This window comes from Hyperolius riggenbachi, chromosome 8 (genome assembly GCF_040937935.1).
Source record: "Hyperolius riggenbachi isolate aHypRig1 chromosome 8, aHypRig1.pri, whole genome shotgun sequence".
In the NCBI taxonomy this organism is placed as follows: domain Eukaryota; kingdom Metazoa; phylum Chordata; class Amphibia; order Anura; family Hyperoliidae; genus Hyperolius; species Hyperolius riggenbachi.
In genome coordinates, this window is record NC_090653.1 from 125,941,862 (window position 1) to 125,964,777 (window position 22,916).

At 42.2% G+C, this 22,916-nt stretch overlaps 1 protein-coding gene across 8 annotated transcripts in view; it reads left to right on the plus strand.

The window, feature by feature from the left end:
* PASD1 (PAS domain containing repressor 1) overlaps window positions 1–22,916 on the plus strand; it is a 214,887-nt gene that overhangs the window by 144,246 nt on the left and 47,725 nt on the right. For all 8 annotated transcript variants that reach the window (XM_068251045.1, XM_068251039.1, XM_068251044.1 and 5 more), the window contains exons 9-11: window positions 5,261–5,379; window positions 8,372–8,454; window positions 18,615–18,721. In XM_068251045.1, coding sequence (XP_068107146.1) covers window positions 5,261–5,379; window positions 8,372–8,454; window positions 18,615–18,721 — 309 coding nt within the window. The remainder of the gene's footprint in view (window positions 1–5,260; window positions 5,380–8,371; window positions 8,455–18,614; window positions 18,722–22,916) is intronic.

Genomic DNA, 22,916 nt, shown 5'->3' on the forward strand with positions numbered 1-22,916 from the left:
CTCACGCTTAGGCTTGGCAAGGGGGAGGAGCCGACGTCAGCGAGCGAGAGTAGGGTGGCCGCAGGCAGCCATAAATACGCAGTGTGTGACTGCGTCGCACTCGCAGAGCCTCTCAGCCTGAGTCAGTCCAGAGACTAGCAGACTCACAGGCAGCCAAAGCCAGCCAGGAGCAAGCCCATGGAAGAGGGGTAGGAATGGGGTATTACGTGCATGCGTAAAGAGGTGGAAGGTGTGGGTGTGATTAGGCAGGACATGGGTGTGGTTATGTGGTTGGGCGTGGTTAATTTAACCACTCCCATAGGCGCCAGAGAAACTCTTGCACCCAGGTGCCAGGCACCCCAGGCTCACCCCTGGTGACAAGGGTATAAAGCTTTACTTACCCAGGGCTTCTTCCAGCCCCTAGAAATCTTTCTGTAGCCTTGCTACATTTCTGTCTTCCTCAGGAGTGCCTAGAATAGAGAATTCTTTAACAAAAGGTCATGCTTATCTGATGGTTATGATGAATCAAAAGACAATGAAAAAGTCAACACTCACAATCAGTACCCGGGGAGACACCCATACATCTTCAAAGACTGCAACAATAGGGAGGGCAAGGCGGAAACAGTAAAAAAGGGCGCAGGTGGCTAGTGGACAAATCGGGCGCCGCCATTCACTCCCATATTAATTATCGTTTACTGGGCGCCGAACAGGAAAAAAGGGCGCCCGAGAATAATAACGTTTTCCAACGGCGCCCGAAGATTTTTCATGTTTTATAACTGCTTGTGATGATTTACGTTTTCTATTTCAATAAAACATTATTTTAAATGTTATCCCTTAGTGTTTGTAAAACATTATTATTCACGAAACGAAGCGATCAGTACGTAACGTAAATTGTAATATATTTTATGTGATTACTAAGGAGGGTCTTAGGTTTAAGCACCACCAGGGGGGTCTTAGGTTTAGGCACCAACAGGGGGGTCTTAGGTTTAGGCACCACCAGGGGGGTCTTAGGTTTAGGCACCAACAGGGGGGTCTTAGGTTTAAGCACCACCAGGGGGGTCTTAGGTTTAGGCACCAACAGGGGGGTCTTAGGTTTAGGCACCACCAGGGGGGTCTTAGGTTTAGGCACCAACAGGGGGGTCTTAGGTTTAGGCACCACCAGGGGGGTCTTAGGTTTAGGCACCAACAGGGGGGTCTTAGGTTTAGGCACCACCAGGGGGGTCTTAGGTTTAGGCACCACCAGGGGGGTCTTAGGTTTAGGCACCAACAGGGGGGTCTTAGGTTTAGGCACCAACAGGGGGGTCTTAGGTTTAGGCACCAACAGGGGGGTCTTAGGTTTAGGCACCAACAGGGGGGTCTTAGGTTTAGGCACCAACAGGGGGGTCTTAGGTTTAGGCACCAACAGGGGGGTCTAGGGGTTAGGGGTAGGTACAGGGAGGGTTACTTAGTAATTTTTTTTTTAAACGTTATTATACGTTTCACTTTTTAAACGGAAGATTAACGTTTTTACAATTACCGATTTCATGCACATTATTTAATGATTTATAACTTTATAAAACATTCATTTTAAACGAAATACAGTACAATATATTTTTAAACGTTATCTATGCTTATCGTTTAAAACCCCGCGCCCTTTTTTCCCAGCACCCCTTTTTAACGTACGCGGGCAAGGCTGGTGAATAGCAAGCCAATAACTGCACAGGCAGATTAGCCAGCTGTCAGTGTTCAGATCTTCCACAAATCAAAGAGCATTTTGCCATCAGTGAGGGTCACACTGTAATCACTTCCTGTCTGAGTCAGGATTGAGTCAGCCACTTACATAGCTGATACTCTTTCAGACCGAGAAAGAAAAAAAGGAACACAGCATAGTTATTTGTGTGCTAGGCACTGTACATACACATGGCTATCTCATCATGACACATGTCACTTTGGGTATCCTTTAAACGTAAAGAATGCACAGCAAAAAATCATATACTACAAGTAAAAAAAAGTATTTTGATATTTTCACATGGCATTGAGAGTTGTCTATCTGCTGTGCTAGTTTCTTGGTAAACTTTATTTCTTCTCTTAAAGAGAATCTGTATTGTTAAAATCGCACAAAAGTAAACATACCAGTGCGTTAGGGGACATCTCCTATTACCCTCTGTCACAATTTCGCTGCTCCCCGCCGCATTAAAAGTGGTTAAAAACAGTTTTAAAAAGTTTGTTTATAAACAAACAAAATGGCCACCAAAACAGGAAGTAGGTTGATGTACTGTATGTCCACACATAGAAAATATATCCATACACAAGCAGGCTGTATACAGCCTTCCTTTTGAATATCAAGAGATCATTTGTGTGTTTCTTTCCCCCTGCAGAATCTCATGCACTGAAGTTTCAGGCTGCTCTTTTTTCTCCTGCAAACAGCTTTGCCCTTGTCTGTAATTCTTCAGTATGTGAAAGCCCAGCCAGCTCAGAGGACGATTTATCCAGCTTGTAAAAGATAAGAGAGAAGAGAGAAGCTGCTCTAATCTAAATAATACACAGGCAGTGTGCATAGAGGGGCCTGGAAGGGGGAATTCATAGCAGAACCACAACACTGAAGAACTTGGCAGCCTTCCAGACACAGGCTGACAAGTCTGACAAGGGAAAGATACATTGATTTATTACAGAGACTGAGATAGCAGAAAATGCTGCAGTTAGCCAGAACACATTAGAATAGCTTTTGGAACTTGTAGGATGATAAAAAACAGGATGCAATTTTTGTTACGGAGTCTCTTTAAGCTCTTATCTGTCTGCATGGACAACTAGCATGTAACCTTTTCTTCTACTGAGCCTGTCAATGGGCCATCCTACCACAATAACAATAGCCAGCTATAGATTATTATACTATAGTCTGTCCCCAGCACAGTCTTATATGCAGCTATACAGATGGAAAACCTCCTCTAGAGTCGGAATACTGTCTGACATCATTATAAAGCCGTTTAACTCCACCTACGTATGAACATAATTGCTGTAAACAAAATATGTGACAGCAGCTTTGTAACCTTTCGCAAAACTTTATGGATTTGTATTCTCGCAATCGAGTTTGTGTCGGACCGATAACAAGCTCTTCTAATATCTATATGTGTTAAATGTGTTAATTAGATGCTGAGCGTTGTAGCCGTGACTAATGTCACTATTCCTAATGTCATTGTGACTAATTCTGCCATTGTGCCACTTTGACAAGAGTGGAAAACATCTCATTATAAAAACATGACTGTGTTTGCTTTTCTGTTTCTTTTTGGAACCTTAACCCTCTCAGGTTCATTAGGTCACCTTGGCAATTAAAGTTTGCCAGTAGATAGGGGTTGGACCCCTGCTCTATCCATTGCTAATGTCACCAATAAAAACAATGTAACTTGTATACACTGTTATCTGCAGAAAATGAAAATATTGTTTTCTAAAACTTTTGGGAACAAAAGACAGTTTTATTTTAAGGCTGGTTTTACACTTGAGCTATAAGATGCGATGCGGTGTGAGTACTGCATGGCACTGCAGATATGAGGTTTCATATGACCCTGCGCCATGGTGCGGCAACAGGGTCATATGGATAGGCCCGCCCCCAGGTACTGACACACTCCCTGCTGGGCAAGAAGGTCATTTCTGGGTTTCCTGTCAGATCGCGCGCCTGTGTTACCCATTGACTTGCATTGCTGCATAATCCATGCGGTAGTCACGGATCACACGGTAACGTTCTGCAGCCTTTGCACTGGTATTGTGGTAATTTGGATATCTCCAGTGCACCTTGTAGCATTGTGTAAAGTCTGCAAGTCTCCATAGACTTGCATGGCCCTTGCAGTGGAGAAGCGGCAGGAAAGTGTACTGCGGTGCAACACAGTGTGCAAGTGTGCAAGGAAATCTTAATGCCAAATTAAAAATAAGTTTAACTTACCTGAGACTTCTTGAAGCCCTCCGGAGTCATCCTGTGCCCACGGTGTACATCTGTGTCCCTCCGACAGTCAGCAGTGACCCCTGCAAAGCTGATGGCCATGTGCCTCTTCTCCGCGCTCCTGTGCCTGTTAGCGCATCAGGGTATGTGCGGCTTGGGGCTGTGTCTGTGCATTAGCCACCATCTGGCATTTGTGGGCGTTGCCGCCGCTGGCCAGAGGGACTCGGATGGACATTGTGAGCACAGGGGCTGCAAGAAGCCCCAGGTAAGTTAAACTCATTTTTAATTTTGCCTTGAGTAACCCTTTAAGCAGCAGCAAAATGCAATAGTGCAAACAGCAGTAGATGCAATAGTGCAAACAGCAGTAGGAACTACAAACAGGTTAGGCCCGGTTCACACTTGCATTGAAGTGGCAAACGGATCCGTGAAAATGGATCTGATCACCGGTCGATCGGACCCGATTTCACTCTGTTGCCATTCTGTTTCTGTTCCGTTTCCCCACATCTCCCCAAACCTCCGCCCCCAAACTGTATTTTTCTATTTAGAATGGTCTGTTTCTTCACTAGTGTGAAGAAATGTTCTGTTTTCTCACTGCCCCCAATGCAGTGCTTCAGCTTCCATTTCCGTTCCGCTGGGCTCAGCGGTCCGAAAAAATTGGTGCTGAAGGAAACTTGCGGTCCTTTCAGTGGATCGTGCGGAACGGATATGCTTGATTGAACAGATGTGAACGGATCCATAAGCTATCATTGGATCCGTTCCCTTCCTATCTGGAACCGGAACGTTTTTTAAGTCTAATGTGAACCGAGCTTTATACTGATAATTCTAGTTACTGTACATTTAATATAGCACCAGTTACTGTACATTTAATATAGCACCATATAGTATAACTTACTGAGCTACATTTTATTGATCAATACTAACTTTTACATCTTTCCAGTATTACCTTTTTATATACAAAGCTTTCCATAGACATGCAATTATCTTTGGTTGATGTGGTGTAATACAGTCTGCTTGGGAGGTACCGTAGTCATATCTCTCCAGGCACTATCACTCTCAGTAGACATGCCCTATATTATGGTTGAAAAACTTGATTATCCCATATACATTCTCCTGGACAGTATCTTCTGACCTGCACCTCATTTATATTCCTATCTTTAAGTCTGGAATTATGATGTGCCACAAAACTGAAAGAAAATAGCTGTTTTATGTACTGTGTGTAGGCACAATGTTCTGTAGGTGAAGCTGTGATAAGATCATGTCATATACGATGTGCCCCTGAACTGCTGACAGCAGGACCTCTGCATTCTGATCAGTATGAAAGATCTAATCTGAACATTTGCTGATGCTCGCACCTGTCCAATTTTATTACAGTGCCTACATCTTCATATAATGGTTTTGAGTCGGCTGTTGCAAGGGCATTCCGGTCAGCCAATGAAGAGCAGATATGTCTTGTGGCCACAGTTCGGCTTGTCACACCACAATTTCTCAAGGTGAGTGTATTTTTAACACTATGCGTTACTCGGAGTGTCACTTGCAAGCTTAGTGTAGACTATTCACAAAATTCATGTTACGCATCAATCAGGTAGGTGACTTGATAGCATTACTAATGTATTTTTTTATTTCATAAAAAAATAAAAATAAAATACATTGTTCCCCCCTCCCCTACTCTTTCCGGTGTTCAGACCCCTTCCCTTGGCTGCCCTTGGTGCTCTTCACGGCCTTGGGGCCCATCTTACAAAGGTCATAAAACAAGTCTGGCCATCATGATCTACACACCCATAACAAGTGTAGTGTAACGATTGGTGTAGCACACAGACGTCTGATTATTGGGTGATCTGCAGAATCACCAATAATACAGACTCTATACCTGATTATGTGGTGATCTGCAGTATCACCAATAATGCAAGTATAGAAGGCTGAGAATAGAGGTGTAAAGTGTTTAGTGCAACAGTAGATTAAATGAATAGATCTCACCAGAGAAGCTGGTACAATCTGAAACAACAGTGCTAGACCTCACCAGGGGAGCTGGTGGGTACTAGCTGCAACAATAGTGCTAGCCCTCACCAGGGGAGCTGGTGGGTACTAGCTGCAACAACAGTAGAATAAATAATAGGTCTTTACCAGAGGAGCTGGTAAAGTACTAACAGCAAGAGTAACAACAAAGTTTGGCTAAACCTTACCAGAGGAGCTGGTAAGGTACTAACAGCACAAGCGACTGAATAGTTTAACTAGACCTTACCAGAGGAGCTGGTAAGGTACTATCAGTCACAGGAGCTATATAACTTAAACTAACCTCACCAGAGGAGCTGGTGGGTATTTAGTCAAAAGAGCACCTCACAGTGGCAAGGGCCCACTGGTGAGTAGAGAGGTCAGATAGGCAAGGTTTGGCAACTGAGAAGCAATAACAGTACAGAAACGTGAGGCAGAAGAATAGAGAGTTATCAGGCAGAGGTTCAGCAACTAAGGTCAGATAGGCAGAAGTACAGAATCGATAAGCAATAGCAAGGTCAGAGTATAGCCAGAATCATACACAGGTAATCAGTAATACAATATAACAATAGTCCTAGTCTTTTGTGAAATCCCTGGTTTCCTCCCAGATCAAAGCACACCGGATACTAGTCTAAGGTCTGAGCGCTAACACGAGTGTATTCGCAACAGCAGACAAGTTGCCAATGACCAGTGAAGGCTTAAGAAGCCGAGGAGAGCTCACAGCCGCGCCCCTTACCAATCAGCCAATCCGAGCGGCGTGAGTCACCTCTGACGTCAGCCGACCGGCAGGTCAGCTGACGCGCCTTCTTCCAGCATAAAGGTCCTGTCCTCGCGCGATACAGCGACCCTATGAGCACAAGACAGTACCGTTCCCGGCGTGCTAGACGCCGATGGAACGGATGAGGCCTGTGAACAGGGAACAAAGGCGGCTGCGGGTATCCCCTGCATGTCCACAGCCGCCATAGTTGCAGATATTACATGTAGCCACAAAAACACCTTATCTGAAGTATAGTCTTCGTACTGGAGGAAGGGAAGGTTAGCGGTTGGGCCACCCACAGCTCTGGGCCCCCCTGTGAGGCGATGCTCCCCTCTAGTGACGCCTCTGGTTCTGCTGATGCTCCTTTACTAACCTTTCAGCAACCAGTGCATTGGGCTGATTTGATCCAAAGGAGGGTTGTAGTTGAAGGCAGGTTTGCAGGATTTCATGTTCTCCAGTGATCGGTAATACTGTAGTTGCTGGGATCAGTGGTATTTCAACTTATCTTAGTCAATCCATAATAGCAATAGAGTATTGTACCATCTTAGTCACTAGTTGATGCTTTTAACTAATTATAAATATATATATGTTTATCTATGATTTATATTTTTCTTATTTCACAACTTGCTATAACAGATTGACATGCTGAAGTACTCCCTGAGCCCAACTAAAGTACCCTCTGGGGTACACATGCAAAGTGTTGAGAACCTAGTCCTTAAAGGGAACCTAAACTGAGAAGGATATGGATTTTTGCTTTTAAAATAATACCAGTTGCCTGACTCTCCTGCTGATCCTGTGTCTGTAATATTTTTAGCCACAGCCCCTGAACAAGCATGCAGATCAGGTGCTCTGACTGAAGTCAGACTGGATTAGCTGCATGCTTGTTTCAGGTCTGTGATTCAACCACTACTGCAGTGAAAGAGATCAGCAGGACCGCCAGGCAACTAGTATGGTTTAAAAGGAAACATCCATATCCCTCTCAGTTTAGGTCCCCTTTAAGGTGGTGGCCGCTAACATTACAATTTGTGTATGAACGTATGAACAATCGGAAATGATCGATTTTGACCACTAATGAAAAAATAAATCTCCTATCAGATTAATGACATCGATCTGATTTTTGTATCAATCCCGTTAATCTGACTGCATTGGTCAGGAGATTTTTGTCTATTGGTGGTCCAAAACGATCATTTCCGTTCATACAAAGAATCGTTTGTAAACAATCAATCGTAAAATTGTATTATTAGTGGCCACCTTTAGATGACTTTCTTAAATCAAGCCCATTATGTTCACTTGCCAGCCTAGGTCACTGATGAAAAATATATGTTCTGTCGTTTATAAATATGGTGACTAGTGAAACTGTTAAAGGTTCAAAAACTGTCTTCAGCTCTTGTCAGGTAAGGAGGTGTCCATTGGTGTGGTGCGGCGCGATTACCACACCGCGCCGCACCCGAATTAAAACGAATGCACAGCAGTGGAACAGTTTCCATTGCAAGCTGTTTGTGCAGTCGGGTGTGGTGCGATCAGAGAATCTGCAGCAGCTCGCAGATTCTTGCAGCATGCATCCGGATCCCATTAGCTCTGATCATTGGCCGCATCTGGAAGTCCAGACCACGACCGGAAGTACCCGTGGCGGGATGCGGAGCAGTGCGATGATCACATCAAATCCCACCAAGTGGAAATGGGCTCTACATCAGAAACCAACTTAGCCCTGATTTCACCTTACTCTGTCTCCACAGGAGCTGTGCAACATTGAAGAGCCTTGTGAAGAATTCACCTCAAGACACAGTTTAGAGTGGAAATTCCTCTTCTTAGACCACAGGTAATGTTACTTTATGTTTGAGAAAAGTATTGCTTTTGGTGACTTTGGCCATGTCTATAAATTACATTTGCTTGTAGTTTTATTATGAAAGCCTAATGCTCAGCAATTTGTAGCATGTGAGGCCCCACAGGAAACAATCAGCTTGGAGTTCTTCCTCTGCTTGTATCATTCAAAGCATTCTTTCTTCCTCCCACATTCTGAAAGTATACTGATAGGGTAACTGCCCTTTCCCCCTCAGAATTGCCCTGGAATGTAGTAGAGACATTAGGTTAAGGCTCAGTTCACACTTCATTGGATTCCTGCCATGCACGGTGACAGTGGATGGGCTATTACTGTTCTGAGCGTCTCCATTTTGTCCTTTGCATCGGACATTTCCTACATGGCATTACTATGTATGACATGATGGTGTTATTGTGCTCCGCACAAACGAGCACTTGGCTTGCCACAATAGAGAAGGAGGGTCTGTTGACAACAGACATGTATGAACAGATCCAATACTTAACATATGATCCATCAACATGTCCGTTCCCCAACCCAGTCCTCAAGGCCCACCAACAGTACATGTTTTGCAGGAAACCACAAACATACACAGGTGAGGTAATTAGTGTCTCAGAAAAGCTGATAAACCACCTGCGTGGATTTCTACAAAACATGCAGTGTTGGTGGGCCTTGAGGACAGGTTTGGGGAACTCTGTGTTAATGTACTGTTCTCCATTGCATTTTTAAGCAAGTGGAACCGAACCTGACAGCCCCTGTGGGTCAGAGAGAGAAATGCCAGCAGCCGCTTTCACTGCATTGCTCTCTGCACCTAACCAGGACCCTCAAAACCAGCAAATTTGGACCAGGCTACATGACCAACAGAAATTCGCAGAGCCTAATGTTTGAATTCAATTCAATTTCAATTAAGTTCAATGTGGATTTTGATGGTGGTTATGGCATTTGTCACCTTGTCCTTTGCCTAACTCTAAACAGTTCACCCTCTATCCTAACCTTTCCATATAAAACAATACCTTTCTGTGTGCCTAACTTTAACTTTCCTCCCGAAAGTGATACCTAACCCTAATCGATCCCCTTCGATTTTTCCTAACTAATTCTAATTCCTAACTAATCTGACTAATCTCATCTAACACTGGCTGATAAATGTTATCTTCTTCTACCTGGCCATTTAACCTTAACCCTCCTTACTGATGCCTAACCCTAACCTACCGATACATAATTTTATCATCTTATTAACATAAGCACGAGAGCCCAATCCACCACTAATACAACAAAAAATATTTGACCTAAATGAGCCATAGGAAATCTGCCCACTTCTGGAGTGTGGAAGTCAGTCTATGATCTACCACCAGTAGTCTTCCTCAAAATGCACCCCTGCACTAATGTATAGCAACCAAATAGAATTCCTCTTTCAATTATCTAATTGCCATAAACTTTTTATGTACCATATTTCTATCTTTTGTATGTCCTTTTTGTCCTTTACATTTCTTTATAAATGTATGAGTCTATGGTGTGGACAACTTCCATTTACAGCAAACCAGAAATAAAGATACATTTTCTAAAACATGCCTTCAGTCAGAGTACTCTGCATTTCCAATGTGCCTATATAATGGAAGTGTGTGAAAGATGTAATCCTGCAGTAGAGTAAATTACCGGCTAGCCAAGGGGTTTAGTCTTGGTATAGGATTAACAGAGGGATTAAATCTTTTGCGATTTACCTGTATGCATAGCTATGCTGTGTATTTGGCCATGACAAATAAAAGGTGAAAAATGAGCTGAGCCACTGCAGTATATTTTCCACTCTTTTTTACTCGATCAATAACTTTTAAAAACATATAAAACTTTTAAGTGTTTATTGTTCATGCATAAGACTGGATGTTTTAACTGTTTGCATACCAGCAAATGAAAAAAGGGGTAAAAATGCCACCTGCTTTCCCCACTGGTATGGAGCATATAAATGCCTGTCATCTCCCCAATGCCAGTGTCCCTTTACTTGACATCGGGAATGCATAAAAGCTTGATGCCCATCCACACTAATGCTTTGTCTTCAGCCACCAGGGACTTTGTAAGTTGTGGAGAGTACATGGTCCAAGTACAATAGGTCAGGGGGTCTCACAATTGGTGCTCTCCTTGCCCTTAGGATACCAACCTGAGTACTTTGTGTGTTGGGCTGGTGATTGGAAGGAAATGGAAGGGGATGCAATTGTGTGAGAGAGATGTAAGCAGAGTCAAAGCAATGGTTTGTTCATAAATTTAGGGATAGTCATGTCTAGGAGAACTTATGGAGAAGCATGTGATTTGTTTGATCAGCTGATAGGTTTGCAAAGCTCTGATTTGCTGTCATCACATCCTGCTTCAGCACATGATCATGAATAGCAAATCAGAGCCTTACATATCTATCACCTGACCTGATCAAATGCTTTTCCATGAGTTCTCCTAGTCATGACCATCACTATTCATGATTACCACTTTTCAAAGCAAATCCAGTTGTTATTACTACCACTACAGCATCAATAAACAGCTAATGCAGTGAATGGCAGGGGGCCCAGGGACTCTGATGGACTTATAACCTCTGCATCCCATACTGCTGCCCCACTTGGATGTAACTTTACTCTGCTTTTATATGTATTGTAATGAAAAAATGCTCTCCTTGGCCCATATGCAATTCCACTTTTCTCCTAGGAGATAATTTTTCATCTTCTATTTAAAATAATTTTCCAGCACTTTTCAACTGAAAACGGACTGAGAAGTAGGTGCAAAAGTACTATCAAAATTATTTTGAGTATTTTCTTGCTGGTGCTGGTGGCTTAAAATGTGTTTTATTGACAAATTTAAAAATATCACCTAGGAGAAAACTCAGGTGAAAAAGTGAATTGTATAGGGCCCCTTGTGCTGATTCGGTGAGCACATCAAATACCCACTTTGAAAGTTATATACAGTAAGTGGCTGTACTTTTACACCCAGAATCTACATTATCTTTGATGTTGGGTTTCTTTCTCATATCCATTCACGTGTGAGAAAAACAAATACATGAGTCATAAATCGTGACAACCAAGGCAACAATGTTGTTGCATCCTGTCAGATTGTTATCACTTTAGGTCCTTTGTTTACATTTACTGATTCAGTTTAAGCTGACACAGGTGTCATTAGCATTGCCCAGGATGTATTGCTGTCCCCATTCCTACAGAGAGTGTCTTATTCAGCTGTCCCTTCAATGGCCACTGCAAGAAACTAGTAACATTGCCCTGAACTTTATGCTCAAAGACACCTGTCTCTGGTGATATTTCCCAGCTGCATAAGGGGATATCTGGTCCTAACATCATGCTTTGGAAGAACTCCAGTACTGGTGACTTGTAAGCTGTTATTGTAATACTTGGCGAGGTTTAGATACTGAGGAATAAATGAAGAAAAGATTCCATCATTGCTTCTGCATTAAAGCACTGTAAAGTGGATCAAGGCTTAAGGCTTTAAAGCAAACCTGAACTGAAAATTAAAAGGCAAAATAAAGATACACATGTCATACTTACCTCCCGTGTAGTCTATTCCTCAATCTCTTTCTCCTCTCCTGCGTTCTGTTTCTCCACTGTGATCAATGGAATTTTCCGTCCTCCATTTTAAAAATAGCCTTTACCCCATAACAGCTTCTTGGTCAGCACACTGTTAAACTGTAATATCACCCACTTGAGCCATAGGGAAACATGGACATTGCCTTGCTCATCAGTCATTTATAACAGTTATAACTGACAGCAACTGATATATAACTGACAGCAACTGATATATTTCAGTTCTGACGCAATCTTGTCAGAACTGGAAGGAATCGTTGTAAGAAGAAAATGGTGAGCTTCTGAGAGGAACTGATGGTGTATGGGTCGAATCGGACACAAAGGACCCCTCGAACTTCTGGGTAAGTTAAAGAGGAATGGTTGCGAAAATCTTAACATTTTAAACACATACAAATAAGAAGTTAGTTTCTTCCAGAGTAAAATGAGCCATAAATTACTTCTCTCCTATGTTGCTGGCACTTACAGTAAAGCATGAAGGCCATGCTGAGAATCCCCCATGGAGAGATGGACTAGCCCAAAACCTGTTGGTTTTGTCATATTTCTACTACCTACTGTAATGGATTGTGGAGACACCACCGCGCGGTCTGGCAGCGGGGCGGCTGTCTCCGCGTTCAGGCCGGCGGTTTCCGCACAGCAGCGTGCGTCTGGTGTGTCTGAGCCTAGTAGTGCACACAGATGGAGAGCTACGCGTGCGCGCGCTAGGAGGCAGGACCTTTATGCCAATAGGAGAGGGATCAGCTGATCACGACGATCAGCTGATCCCAGCGTAGTAGGTGATTGGCTAAGTGGGGCTGGGCGGCGCTGAGGAGCGCTGCTCTTTATATACTTCTTGCCTGTCAGTTGCTGGTTGTCTGCCGTCGCGAATACTTACGTGTGAGCACTCAAACCAGTCAGATCCCACAGTGTGTTAGAACCAGGAGGACCTGGGAATTTACACTTAGCCAGAATACGTTTGTGTTATATGTTAGACCAGTTCCAGGGTGTTGAGACCACGGACCTCACACCCAAGCTTAGGGATACTGTGTCATTGCTGTGTTATACCTTAGACCAGTTCCAGGGTGTTGAGACCTTGGACCTCACACCCAAGCTTAGGGATACTGTGTCATTGCTGTGTTATACTTTAGACCAATTCCAGGGTGTTGTGACCAAGGACCTCACACCCAAGCTGAGGGACTCTGTGTCATTACTGTGTTACTCTAGACTAGTTCCCGGGTGTCGAGATCAAGGAGCTCACACCCCAGTCTAGGACTCTGTTATATTTATATGTTATGACTATTTGTTCTGTCGACCTTTCTCTTGCTTTCTGATTCTGTACCTCTGCATATCTGTCTACCTGTTGCCAGACCCTACCTGTACCGGTTACCGAATCAGTCTTCTGTCTCTGTACCTCATCTGCTCATGTGTTGCCGACCTGGCCTGCCCGACTATCCTAGCTGTCACTCTTCCTGAGTGCTCAGTCTATCAGTATTAGCAGTGACACCATTCCATCAGGTGTCAGCTGCAACCAGGACTCCCGCTCCTCAGAGAGTCCAGCCTGTTAGCAGCCAGTGGTCCCTCCCTCTGGCTGCAGTACAGTTCACAATCTAATATTGTTATCCCTGGTTACCAGGTCCTCACTATGAAGAGATAGTTTCTGCACTGCCCAGGGTCACCTGCCCCTCAGGTGGCTCTTGGCCGAGTCTCTTATATCTCCCGCTCCTTGGGAGATAGCCTCCAGTTCATCCAATACATTTAACTCATTAGGTGTCCAGAGGTTAGTCATACTTGTATTATTGGTGATTCTGCAGATCATCCATAATCGAGTATACATCTGTATTGTTGATGATTCTGCAGATCATCAACAATCAGATTCTCTCTGTGTGCTGACACCGACCGTTACACCTACTGTAAGTGACAGCAGCATAGGAGAAGAGTAATTTATGGCTCATTTTATACTGGAAGAAATGCACTTCTTTGTATGTGTTTACATGGATATTACATTTAAAAATTTTTTTGTGATAGTGGTCCTTTAAAGAGACAATCATAATTACATAGTTACATAGTTGCACAGTTAGTTTGGTTGAAAAAAGACATCCATCCATCAAGTCCAACCAGAAAAAAAACAAGAATGTATACTTACCTGGGGCTTCTTCCAGCCCCCTGCAGTCTGTTGGCTCCCTGGATGTCCTGTCTGTTCCGTGCCACCTCGATCATGCTCCTGCGGCTGGAGGCGTTCTGCACTGTTACAAGCCTTAACCAACTGTGCAGACGCAGAACGATCCGGGAGCTCGACCAAGGAGGGGCATAACCACGGCTGCGCATGCACAGTAGTCAGCAACTGCAGGGACTGACAGCAGGAAAACAGAGGGGATCACACAGATACAGAGGGAGCCCACAAACTACAGGGAGCTGGAGGAACCCCCAGGTAAGCGTAAATCCTTTTGTGGGAATTTGCAGGTTCCCTTTAAGTCTTAGTTTTATGCAGGGTATCATAAGCAACACTCCTAAATCAATCTGCATATTTTAAAGCAATACTGCAACTTTAAAAGACAAATCTATTTCCCTCCATTACCTGCTGAAGCAGTAGCCACACAACACATATTATTATTATTTAGTATTTATATAGTGCCAACATAACTGCATGGTGTCCTCCCTCTAGACCTGTAAGCAGAGTATTCCATCCCTTTATTGTGATTGAGGGCTGGTTCACACTGCAAGAGCCATTTCTAAGTGCTTGTGATTTTAAAAGCTCTTGCTTATATTAGTGCTATGTGTGTGTTCACACTTGAGCAATGTGATAAAAAGCACCCAAAGCGTTACATTAGCAAGAGCTTTTCAAATCATTAGCACTTAAACTGCTTTTGCAGTGTAAACCAGCCCTTAGAGATTCCAGCTTGCATAATGGAGGTTCACATAGTATGCAGCTTGGAATTTGTCCAATCAAATTTATTTTCTATTAATTTTTGATTGGCCCAAGGCCTAGCTACATACAAGAAGCATGTAAGCCGGGACTGTTTGCCTCCCACTGACCATTAAAATAGTGATATAATAGCACCCTTCCAGGTAAATATATCACTGCTAGAAAAAATGAAAGCAAAAGTAGAGGAGTTGCTTGCTGAGTGCAACCAATCAGATTTGCTGTTAATTATGCCAAGTATTCTCATTGGTTGTTCTGCTCAGCTGCAGCACTTTTTACTTCAGTTCTCATTGCAATGTCTTTTATAAATCCCCATTATATATTATTATATATAGCGTGTTATATTATTATATATAGAATGTTTCAGAAAAGAAGCAGGGAGATCTGGTGCACACTACTGCTATGTTTGGACACCCGATATGGGGTTGGTTTGGGTGTAGAGGCTGAAGCAGACAATGGAAGGTGAGTATTGGATAGTCTTAAGGGTTGGTGTTAGGTGCCATTAGGAAGGTTTTGTGTATGTGCATTGGAAAGGGGAAGTTTTCTTTTAGATTTTAGGATTAGCGAGTTACGATAAGTTTTCAGGAAGAGTTTAATGTTGGAGGAAGGTTAGGAATAGGCATTGGGAGTGGTTAGTAGACTATCAGGAGTGGAGATGCATTAAACACCACCAAAAACTCCACTGCATTCTGCTTATTTCGAAAAACTGAAGTGAGAAGAGGATGACACGTTATTGATGACATCCCCTTAAGTAATGTTATTTCCCTGACTGTTGTGCCGACCCAGTGCCTCTAATCCATTGAAAATCAGCAATCCAGGACAGGATTACGGATCAGGTGCTGTGACACCTTCTTACTTGAATAGCATACTTTCAGATGTGTGGCTAAAGCCAAAAGATTAGCACAACAGTTAGGGTTGCATTGCAACAGACAATATTGTAATGAAACGTTCACATCTGCACATTAGTGTTATGGTGTGGTAGATTCCACTGAAATGATGCACAGCCTGCTTTGCATTTTCCTGCTGACACGCTAACAGTTGTGGTGTAAACATTTATAAACTTAAAGTAATTGCTATATAACAGACCGCTCTGCATAACTTTAAAATTATGTCTTTTTTTTTGTGCCAAAATTGTACAAAAACATTCCTAACCCTGGCACCCCCTTAAAAATAACACCACCTCTAAGATGGAACGCTCCACCTCACACAACCAAACACACCCTAACGCACAAAAGGCTGATTCCACTGCTGCTACGCAGAACTCGCCACCTCCCTTGGTGTATCAACACTACAATTTTGGAACAATAAAACGCATTATAATTTATAGTTGTTCAGAGCGCTCTGAGAGTGTTTTAGTATGTAGTGTTAATGTTGACATATCAGGCACATGCTTCCTAACTTGGTCATTTGTTTTGTGTAGTTTATAACTTATAATAATTTCAAAGCAGGTCACTAACCCTATGATCTGTGTGTTTGTCTATATTAAGGTGGACACACACCATACAATTTTTTAAATTCAATTACATTCAATTTTTCTGAATGATTTTAACATTGAAAAAATTACACATGTTCAATTATTCCCCAATTATGAAAAAAAAAATGAAAACTCAGGAAAAAAAAAACATTGCTTTGGTCTATTCATTAATAAATTGACAATCTACCCTTCACCATTGGATAAAAATTGATCAGAAAAATCCACCACTCCTCATCGACTAAAGCCGGCCACACATGATACAATAAAATGATCACATTTTACAGCAATTCGATTAAGAATTATTGTTTCTACAGAAAAAAAATCAAAAGCTTTTAATTTATGTGAGTTGAAATTGCGATCGCACTTCACATTTTTTTTTTTTGCAAATTTTTGTGCTCCAAGTGGTGGAAATTTTAGATCAATTTTTTGCAAGATTGTGTGGTAGATTGTCAATTTCGTAATGTAGAAACACAAGCAATTTTTTCAGAGTTTTCAACCTTTTTTTTATAATTGGGGAACAAATTAAACACGCGTAGTACGTTGGTCAGGTTTTTCAAATGTTACAACCAATCAGAAAAATTGATTGTAAATCTTGAAATTAAAAGAATTGTAAAAAATTGTATGGTTTGTTGCCACCTTCATATCGAAAAAGTAGAAAGCCGATTCGATTTCTCTCTAGAATGAAAAATATCTTTTATGGTTTGAGGACAACTGATCGTTTTTATCAAATTGTCGTAAAAATTGATTTTTTTTGTGTTGTGTGTGGCCACCTTAAAGGGAACCAGAGATAAACGTTTCACACAAAATAAACATATCAGTCGATAGCTTGTAAAGAATAAATGCTCTACCTGATAATTTCGCCGCTCTGGTGTGCCTTTTTTAGTGTTTTTTATCCAATATTGCGCCAGGAAAAATCAAATATGGCCGCCGGCTCATATCCCTTCTGCTTCCGGGTTATGAGTGGTTCTGGATGTGCTGTCTAGGCTATATGAGACTAGGCTGCTATCTAGGCTATATGAGAAAGGCTGCTGCAGCCTTTCATCTGTGTGCTTTCATTTTGGTATGATGTGCAGCTGCCTGTAGGAAGTGTCTCTCATAGGAATGAAACTGCAGTCATCCTCATTATCTAGTGCACACCGAGCACACAGGGATCATATTGCAGCCACACTTGTCTGTTCAGAGCTTCTCTCTCAGCAGGAGCAGCCCCTCCCATGTCATCACAGCTCTCAGTATGCAAAGCAGGAAATCTGAGCCAGGAGGTGGCAGCCTTGGGCTTGAAAAGACTCCACAGAAGAGTGACTCAGCTATAATGATTCCAGGTCAAACCTAGACTGAGCCAGTCGGGGATTCTTATCACAGCTGATAATAAAATAATTAAGCAGATAAGAATGAAACTAAAAGCAGGGTAGGTGCTTACTGTCATGTTCCCACTGATAAATGTAATAAAATACATGAGGGTGCTTTGTCTCTGGTTCTTTTTAAGTCTGATACCAATACAGTATGACCACCCCGATATTCCATTGACTTCAGGCTGCCATTAACGATAGGAAGAGCTTGTGTTCATGGTTGCAAGGTTTGTGTTTCAGCACACATAGGCACAGTGTGGTGATTCCATCTGCTATAGTTTTGCACACAATCCAGCACTGCAGTACAAAGCCTTCGTAGAGTTCTTTAAAGAGCAACAAATCAATAATCCTTAAACTTCTTATTCTGCAGTTAGGGCTTTTCAGCCAGACATCACACAGGTTTATAAATGTGACAGATGTTATGAAGGTCATTATCATGTCGCCCAAAATAGGTTACAGTGCCCTACATCTTTTCTATGAAAAGCCTAGGATGCTACTTATAAAAGGCTGACATTGATTTCAAGTACTTTTCCCACTTTTGTTTGTCATATTTCAACAAAGGTGAAAATATTCCAGAAAAATCAATTTAGCAGATAATTTGCTGTTTCTTTAATTCTGCGTGGAGCGGTTCCTTGATGATTAGAGAAATGTGGCTTTCCAGGGTGAGGGGACATCATACGGCTTGTATAAGAATAGGGCGCATTGTGGAGCGCTGCGCTCTATTGTTCTCTTCTCCAGAAACAGGTCAATGGTTCCTAGTAATACGGGCTTGTTTTATGTTGTGCTATAGAAGTGGCAGCTTTTATAGTAGTTTGAACACTACCTTCTATAGTCTACAAGTGTCATCTGCTGCCTGCAATAACAACCATCTTTTATCCTTCCAGGGCCCCTCCTATAATTGGGTACTTACCCTTCGAAGTGCTGGGGACATCGGGCTATGATTACTATCATGCAGATGACCTGGAGCTCCTAGCAAGGTGCCATGTTCACTGTGAGTACACTTCCCATGACTCATGGTAATAACATTGATTTGCTGTTAATGTGTGTCCACTTGAAGGCCTCGGCTCCTTTCACAACCGACCGAGAACAAACATGAAGATGAAGGCTCTTTTTATTCTTCTTTGATAATGTTTCTCTCTTATACCAGGTCTCTACAGAGGTGTGATTTCATATCAGGCTTTACAATTTACGGACAGTGAGCTACGAGCATTAGAACTGCCTTCAGCTGTGCTCTGTTCATCTCAGCATTTATTGTGACTTTAAATCAAATAAGTATTATTGAAGCACACAAAGAGAAGTCTGGGATCACAGGAGGGGTGGGAGGGCCTGCGATTGTGTGCCTGTAATTCAGTCCTATTAGAGGGGATCCGGGAATATTTTACTTATGATTAAGACGATGGGATGCAGGGATCGTTAGCTCTGTTAGCGATGTCTTCACGCTGTTATTGTCAGTCATATCATGCATACAGAAGAGCTGGCCTAGAGGGTTAATGTGACATTAAGCACAGAGCAAATGATCTGTGGATTAGTTGCTACAGTCTTTTAACTGAACAATGGTTTGATAATATGTTAATGAGAACTCTCAGGAGCCAGAAGTTGGGTTTAGCAAACCGCAGTCACAGTCACAGCAGATCCAGTTCACCAGCATCTGTGTTAATTGTTGAATAATCCAATGCCCTTTACCTGGTAAAGCTATCTTGTTCTTTAGGAGAATTTTTCACTAGTCACAATAAATGAACGAAAGGTGTGTGCTGTTTTTGGAAGTGAGTTGTAGCTCTGCAGAAATTGCATCACACTAAACATGCAAGTAATCATAGTAATACTATATGACCACCTACTGTAGAAACCATACAAAAAGTGAAAGCAGGAATCCATCTAACTCTTTGTAGATGGCCTGAGGGGAAAGGTAAAAGAATATTTCTGCTAAACATAAATAGAAACATAGTACTTGCCATTCCTGTTACACATGGCTACTAGAACATGCAAACAATGCAGGCTTCCTTTTTTCTGTAAGCAGAGAAATGTCAGATTGTGAAAGAATGACTCGGCCCTATATAAATATACAATAATAATTAAATACAGTATTTTAAATAAACTCAGTTTTCAGGTAAAAATGTATTCTACTATAGTCATATCAGTCAGATAGACAATGGCCCTTATTCAATTCACCTCGTAAGTTTTCTCCTAAAAGATTGTTTTCATCTACTGTTTAAAATACCTCTTCAGCACTCTGCAGTTGAAAAGGTACCAAAAAGCTGGTGAAAAAGTACCGTGAAAATTATTCAGAGTATTTTCTTGCTTGCTGGTGTTTCAAAGGACAACTGAAGTGAGAGGGATATGGAGGCTGCCATATTTATTTCCTTTTAAGCAATACCAGTTGCCTTGCAGCCCTGCTGGTCTATTTGGCTGTAGTAGTGTCTGAGTAATACCAGAAACAAGCATGCAGCTAATCTTGTTGGATCTGACAATAATGTCAGTAACACCTCATCTGCTGCATGCTTGTTCGGGGTTTATGGCTAAAAGTATTGGAGGCAGGGGATCAAAGGGATAGCCAGGTACCTGGTATAACTCTCACTTCAGTGGTCCTTTAAAGCGGGATCGTCGGCCACAAAATCAAACTCCATTCACCCACTGCTCTGTGTTTATTACGTAGTCTACATGCAGTCTGCATGGCAAGCATTCCAATATAATAAACGTGTCTGCTGTAATGAATCTTATCTCAGTAAGCCTGTCTCCATTCTGGCACATTGCCGGGGGGAGGGAACCTTGTTATCTCCCCTCCCACATTTCTGCTCTTCACTGATTAGCTGAGGGCAGTTCAGTGTGACAGAAAGCTGAGAAGGGAAATACACCTCACCCCTCTGCTGAAGCTGCTGAAATACAATCTCTGCTGTTTTGACATGTGTTTACAAAGTAAGCTAGATATTTCTAGGAGACAAAAAGAGTAAGGGAGGAAATGACATCAGGAATGAGTTTAGTCAGACGCAGTAAAGATGGAAAATGCTTGGAACCGTTTTCTCTTTATTTACTATATAAAATTCACTGAACGCACATGTGGACAGTACAATACATATGTTATGTAAGTAAAACAAGTATTTATCTACTGTACTTATATATGTGTTTTTTCCCTGGGAGAGTATGGCTGTCCCTGCTGCTTTAAAAAGCATTTTATTGAAAAAGTGTGACTTGAAAGTGAATGAATAAGGGGCCCAAGTCTACAATATTGTGATTTACAGTGTCTCATATATTTCAGTGGCTGATCTATTAGTATCTTTCATATAACTGTTTCCCATAGAGCTAACAATCTAAAATAAAGGAGATGGGAAGCAGAGCTTGGTAAAAGCTTGGCATGTTTACATGTAAAGGGAGTTCTATTTCAGTTTCTGAAACATCCTGTTCTGTTGACAATGAGCCTGATCTAGATACCAGAACTCCGTCCAAGAAATTAGGATAGTGAGATGCTTTCCAAGCCTCCTTTCACACATAACACATCCAATTTCATCCATCTCATTTCACATCACCTGAAAAGGATTAATACCACCCAGGCATTATTTTTAATGTGTGGAAAAGATTATCACCATTGCAAATTACAAAATATCCTACTGGGTATTTTCTAGACGTATTCTTCTCACACATTTCACCGCTGTTGTTTTTTCTCTAATTTCCGAATTGTGCTTTCCTCGCATGTTAAAAACGTATTTTTCTTTTTTATATGCAAATAAAACTTTTCTTTGGCTACTGTCACAGTAGGGTTTTGCAGTACAACATAACAGATGCATAGTCACGTGGAAAGTCGCACTGCAATGTAGAACCTATGCAATGTTTACAGTACGAACGTTGAGGTATGATCTAACACAGGGCTTCCTAACCCTGTCCTGAAGTACCTCCAACAGTGCATGTTTTGCAGAAAACTTCAAATATTTACAGGTGAGTTAATTAGCACCTCAGCAGAGCTGATTAACTACCTCTCTGGGTTTCCACAAAACATGCACTGTTGGTGGGCCTTGAGGACAGGATTGGGAAGCTCTGGTCTAAGCATTATGATCCAAGCGGCTTTTCCGCTCCGTTGCATTCCTATTTTTACAAGGAATGTAATGCAACTCCCACTGTGAACGTAGCCTAGAGGTAGCTGTATGTTGAAGCAGTAGGCTGCTTCATGTTCAGACAACTCAACACATCTGGTGTTGGATTTATTAGGCTGATGGATTGGAGTTTGCCAACAATCAACTTAGTGTAGCTGTGATAGCCTTGCTGGATTGGATGCCTCCTCCTCACCAGCGAAAAGCTGCAAGGTACAGAAACACCTCTACAGCTTTCTGCATGCCCGCATGAATTCCACCTGGCATGCAAGAGAAGGTGCATGTGTTCACAATTTCCCCTAATTCTCACCAGACATAGCATTGCTAGGTGGGCAGGCTAGAAAATTGTATATCAATGCAGTGTGATGCAAAGCAACCATCCCTTTTTAAAGCATTGTTTACACATACATATTAAGGTATGCACAGCTTGTACCTTAATTTGGATGTAGTGGGGCTCCACCTTCTGGCTAATACCAATCAATATGGTTTTTATTGTTAAAGGATACCATGCAAGAGGGGCAACAAATACTACCCCAAAAGGAGGTAGATGTAATACGGTAAGGGGACTAATGAAGCTGTCTTGACATCCCGTTCATAATGGGGTGACTAAGTAATCAACTCTGCTGAGGTAAATAGATGAAGAGTGTTTTTCAGCATATTTACCGTAAAGCGATCAACTGAAAGCAACACGGGGTTAATACATTGTTTTCTTCTTAAAGAGGAGCTGTTAGGTATAAGGTCTCAGAGAAAATAAACACATATATCAGTAGCTAAAGATTGGCTGTACTTACATTACATATGCATTTCACTGTCCACGTTTGGATTTCACAGAATTTGTATATAGTATATGCAGAGATAGATGCTCCTGACAGCTCATGGCAGGCTCCATGTTTTTCTGTCAAATGTGTCGTCATGTCCTGCCTGCTTCCTGATCACAGATAAGCTCCTACTTGAACAACACAGTGTGCAGTGAATATTAATGAGCCATGTGGCTAGGAACAATAGCTGACTCCTGCAGTGTACTCTGCCCGGAGATTTATCAGTGCTACGGGCTGGACTGAGTTACAAGCTGCTGAAACGTCTCATTAGCAGCCGAGGGGAGGGCCC